General features: G+C 30.7%; 1 protein-coding gene across 1 annotated transcript; it reads right to left on the bottom strand.

Annotated features, from left to right (window-relative positions):
• Nucleotides 1–514: 514 nt before the first annotated feature.
• Nucleotides 515–3,743, bottom strand: LOC112687472 (ceramide-1-phosphate transfer protein-like). The gene is made up of 4 exons (XM_025560193.1): nucleotides 2,832–3,743; nucleotides 1,607–1,806; nucleotides 1,366–1,541; nucleotides 515–730 (listed from the first exon to the last, which is right to left on the bottom strand). Exons 1-4 carry the CDS (start codon nucleotides 2,933–2,935, stop codon nucleotides 605–607), a joined length of 606 nt encoding a protein of 201 aa, XP_025415978.1. The 5' UTR covers nucleotides 2,936–3,743; the 3' UTR covers nucleotides 515–604.
• Nucleotides 3,744–5,615: the final 1,872 nt, after the last annotated feature.

Here is a 5,615-nt window from a genome sequence, read left to right as displayed (position 1 = left end):
AAACCAATGTTTAAACCATAAAAAAAAAATGAAACGATGTTTAAAAAAAGGTAGCCGTGACGGTGATACATTTTTACTTAATTAGTCCTAAGTCCACTTAAGTTATGGTAGGATATATGGTTGAAAATTGGTATCAACTGCAATAATTGACGCTAATTAACACTAATATTATTTTTAAATGAATCGAAACAGAACCAAATTTTTCTCACATTAGTATAATACCAATCTTGAAACTAATTTTTTCATTTTTTAAGAATCGAAAATAAATCAAAACCTAAATTTTTGTTATTTTAATAACCGAAACCAAAATTTTAATTTTTTTTAAAACCGAAAATAACCGAAACCCATATTTTAGTTATTTTAGAATCGGCATCAAAACCGGAACCAATTTTTTTTTTTCTAGGAACCGAACCAGAACTGAAGTCGTACAACTCATCAGGATTTCGGTGCTTGGTTTTGATATTATCATGAGTTTGAGCAAAATATATTTTAATTACAATACAAATTTCTTGAATTAAGTAACTCCAAAAGAATATACTAATTGTTAAATTATATGACATGTTAACTGAATATTAATATGTGTAAAATAATAGTTTTCACTCTTTCAGGGTATATTCAAAATTTCATAGTCTGAAAATAGAGTATTAATTCTATTATGAACTAAAGTAGCTTTGGAAATCATATCGGCCATTGTATTTAATGATTCTTCTACTGTTTCATCACCAATGCCCTAAATAAAAATAAAGTTTATCAATTATAAATAATACTATATTGTTTGTTTTAAGTTTAAAAACTGTTATATATTAACGAGTAAACTTAATTTTCATCTAAAATAAATTTAAATTTTTATAATTATTACAGATAAGTATAATTTTAAATTAAAATTTTAGCTTGGAACAATATTTGTTACATGCAATAGAAGGATAATGGATATAAATTATTTATTACATTTTTTCATCATAAATAGCTAACTAGTATTAGCAGAGCAAAAAATGAGAAAAACTCTTTTGAAATTACTTATGTAAGCAAAATAATAAGTTCTCAAAATAATATTAATTACATATTCAATGTTTTTTTGGTTTTTAATGTATTTTAATTAGAGTTCAATACATTTACTGAATAATGTATGATATTGATGTTTTATATTAAATTATAATAATAATAATAGCATACTGAAAGTGTTACCATGTTCCTTAATAAATACAAAATATTAAGTACTACTTTACTTTATATTTTTACAATGTACAAAAATACAAAACTAGTTTATGGTAAATGAATTTAATTTATATATTTAAATTAAAATATTATATTTAAAGAATTTAAAGGAATAGTCTTAATATAATAAAATCTCTATGAAATACTCACTTGACAAACCAAGTTTTTTTGACAAGGCAAAAAATTCATAGCAAGCCTAGCTCCGTGGCGTACTAACCAAGTATGATGTTTTGCTAATGTTTGATTATAAGATTTAATAGCAGAATGGGTGGTACTTTCATTAGGTTTGAGGTGAAGAAGTTTAGACATGAACAGAATGATGAAATCTGAAACAGACATGGTTAAATGGTATAGGTAAAAAGGTAAAATGAACATTGTTCGGATGAACTACCTAGTCCTCGGTGCAGCCTCAACAATGTGATACAGCCTGAGTTTCCCTTCACCATATCATTTGATTTTTCATACAGTATCATGTTTTTTACCGTTGAAAAATGCTGTTCATCGTCGGCTATTAGATTGTTAAGCCGATCGATTTTATCTTGTAGGTCGTTGACGACGAAACCGAACAAAGCGCCGAGTTGAGAACAAAACCTGCGTGCGAAACGATGTTTAGAATTACAACGATATTAATAAATGGTCTGGATGGCTTTTGCAGAAGAAACCGGTGGCGGGCAGATTTCTGAAACCGTGGTAGACTTCAAAAATTCGAAAATTTTTTATGTGGTGGGGGCGGGACATGCCGTTCCAAGGGGTGTGGGTGAGTTGCGGCCCGGCGTGTCGTTTCCGGTGTTTGAGACCGGTGAATTCCGGCCCGATAATATTTTAGCCGTAGGTTAGTTGCGGCCCGACAATATTTTAGCTATAAGTGAGTTGCGTCCCGAATAATTATCATCACCTATGTACCTATTGGCTAGTAACTATATGTACGATTCGGTGTTGGCTATACATTAAGTGATAAACGAACAACGATAAACGAATTGTTCGACACGTATGGCAAGTTATATCTTTTATATAATACAATAAAGATAATATAGATCGTTTTATTGTATCATCTGTTGTAATAATATAATATGTATATATAATAATTTACATTAATAATTGCATACTATTATCATTATAAATCATATTCTAGAAACGCAAAACATTATTATATTTATTAGCTTATTTTCTTTTTATTATTATTATTTTAACCAAGACAATAGATAAAAAATGAAATTACTATACGGTATTATTAGTTCACGAACATTTTTTTATTTTATTTTTATTTAAATTCTTGAAATGACAAATATTAATAATATACGACATTATTAGAAAATACGTAGTGTTAACAAATTTATATTGTGATGTTTATACACATGTACTATGTATAGTATATATTATAGTACATATAGATTGTTGTATGGGCCGCAACTCGTGCGCACCTCTCACAAGCCCGGGCCGCAACTCACCAACACCGGGTTCCAAGTTGGTTAATGAATCGAAACGCACGTCGTAGGGCAATCGCAATCGAATGGACGCCTCCGCACAGCGGTCGACGGCGAAGAGTCACCGGGTCACGTAATGCGAGAATTACAACAGTACGTCGGTTTCTCCTACACAACTTGGGCATGAATTACTTGCAAAGCTCCTGGTAGGCAATCACGTAGTTCTTGACGTCCACGTCTTCGTCCTGGATGAGTGCGCCGTGGAACGCCGAGCGCATGGCCGGCACGCTGAACATGGCGACGCGTTATCGAACCGTACGGGACTGGACGAGCTCGGAAAAAGATGACGGTGCGCCACGGAAGCAAACGTGTGGCCGGCGAACGGGACACGGTAGGTACGTCGAGCGCGGCGTGATAACGAATTATTATACCGACGAAACGGGAAGCGCGCGTTCGCGCGACTGATGGTGCGATACGGACGGACGGTACAACGCAGTGTTGTCAGATTGGGCGGTTTTTCGGCAAATGGGCTACCTCGAAGGTCCTTATCGTCCAAAATTATAAACTCACGTGTGCACACGTCAATTGGTCTATTGTTTAAATTTAAATGGGTGGTTTTGGGTGCTTTTTTTTTTTTAACCTAATATCGTCGACAGGAGACTATTTTAAAATAGGCTCCCGAAGTCACTACCACAAAACAACTATATTGTATATATTCTGTGCCAGGCACGTAAATGGATACTAATTGAGGGGGGGGGTGCCATAGCCAGGGAGGTTTAGAATTTAACCCTCCCATTTTCCTAAAAAAGGATATCAAGATTAATGATGAAATAAAAAAAAAATAATAATGATAAAACGAACGAACCGGGCATTACGACGTTCGGGTATTGAACATGAAAACGGTTTTTGTCGTAGCTTGGGAATTGGTTACTGTATTTTGAGTTGAGTGACCTTGTTTTTGTATAATATATCTAGTTTACTTCTTCGACGTATTATCAAGACCTAACAGTAAGTAATTCAGATAGCAACCACAGCAACAACGCTCAAGATTATGCATTAGAAGAAGTGCTTAATTTACAAGTGTTTAATGATCAATAATATTATACTGATTACTGAAGAGCGGATTTTTAGGTTCTTAAAAGCTTAAAATATGATACTAATATGCTTTAAAAAAACCCTAAAATAATCTCTAAATATTCCTTGAACTTGTAAATGTACAGATAATATACTCTAAAAAAACCCTAAAATATTCTCTAAATATTTCTTAAACTTGTAAATATGCGATAATACGACTTATTTTTCTTAAATAGTTGAATAAAAACATTAAATTATTGATATGGGCAATTTCTTTGGTAACAAGTAAATTATTTAAGCATAAAAATTTAAAACAGTTCATACATAAGAGAATAATAATCATCCAGTTATATATAAAAAACAATAAACAACTTGTATACACCATTCCTTGGTAAAAGAAAAATTATTTAAATGAAAAAAATGGATAACAATTCCATACATAGGAATATAAGTATAACAATTAAATTTATTTTTCCTAGAAAAATCACAACTTGAGAAATTAATAAAATATGCTTTTTTATGAACAATAATTGAATAAATTCAAAAATATTAAAAACAGGCTAAATATTCTCTAATGTCCAAAATATCGTAGTTGCCAAAACAATACCAAGTAACTCCAAGAAAATCAACTGAATAGTAAAGACAATACCTCGTATGTCCTAATTATAATCACTAATTATTTTAATTGTTGGTTTTATGAAAAATTATTGTTAGTAGTATTTAATATTAATATATTATTATTAGTAATATTATATTAGAAATTAATTTATAAATAATTAGTTTTTTTGTATCTCCTGAAAATTTACATTTTGGAGACACGTGCTATTGTTTTAGCAATTGGTATTATTTTGCATATTTTAGCATATGCTAAAATATGCAAAATAAATGTTTTCCTACGAACTTTATGATGGATAAATCGTCCACATTTTTCATCCTCTTAAATCTGCGTAAAACCAATAAAAATATGTAAAAACCTAAAGATCCGCTCTCTACTAATTATAGTGTGTGCATTAATAATGTATAGTGCATAATATTATTGTAATATAACAACTTAAATAATATAATACAACAACTTCAATTTTTGTATAAATTAAACATTGATATCGGCTATATTGAGCTACCTGACTTATCTGAGATAATGGCTATTTTGAGTGACCTGAACGCTCTCTACTGGCTATACGACTCAAACATTATCTGGCAACCCTGTGTTGAGGCGGAAATTCTGTTTATTTTCTTGCTTATAAAATATTATTATACTTATATCCATAGCCAGTTTTAGGAATAGGTAATACAAAATTTATCTAGATAAAGATAAAAGATAATTTCATTTTTATCTCGATAAAAAAATGATATTTTCAAAAATTGTTATTTTTTGGTTAATATTTCATATTCTAATAATATCGATGAAGACTCAATTATAATCAGAGGCGTATTAAAAAATGTCTTATGGGGGGGGGGGGGGGGGGGGTCACAAACAAAAAGTTCAAAGTATACATAGTTATAACTTTTCCATCTCAACAAATTGTCGTTATTCATAACCAAATAATCAAAATACAAGTGTTTGATAGAAACATAAACTTTTATTACACAAATTTATAATAAAACATATTTTTAAATATAATTTTTATAATTACAATAACTGAAGACGTCTGGGGTGTTTATTAGCATATGCATCAACTACTTCTTCAGGTTTTATAATTATTTCAGGGTGTATACAATGCTAATCTGTTTAATCGATGGTATCATATTATCATGATATATTTATATTCCAGTATTTCACCGTGTACCCGTGCGTGAAAAATAAGAGAGCCTACAATAATAAATAAAGTATAAAATACGGTGAATAGGGAGGGGCATAGGCCCACCCCTTAAATACGTCCCTGATTATAATCATTATTATCA

This window comes from Sipha flava, unplaced genomic scaffold (assembly GCF_003268045.1).
Source record: "Sipha flava isolate LNK unplaced genomic scaffold, YSA_version1 34_pilon_pilon, whole genome shotgun sequence".
NCBI lineage: Eukaryota > Metazoa > Arthropoda > Insecta > Hemiptera > Aphididae > Sipha > Sipha flava.
This window is presented reverse-complemented; position numbering and strand designations above follow the sequence as displayed.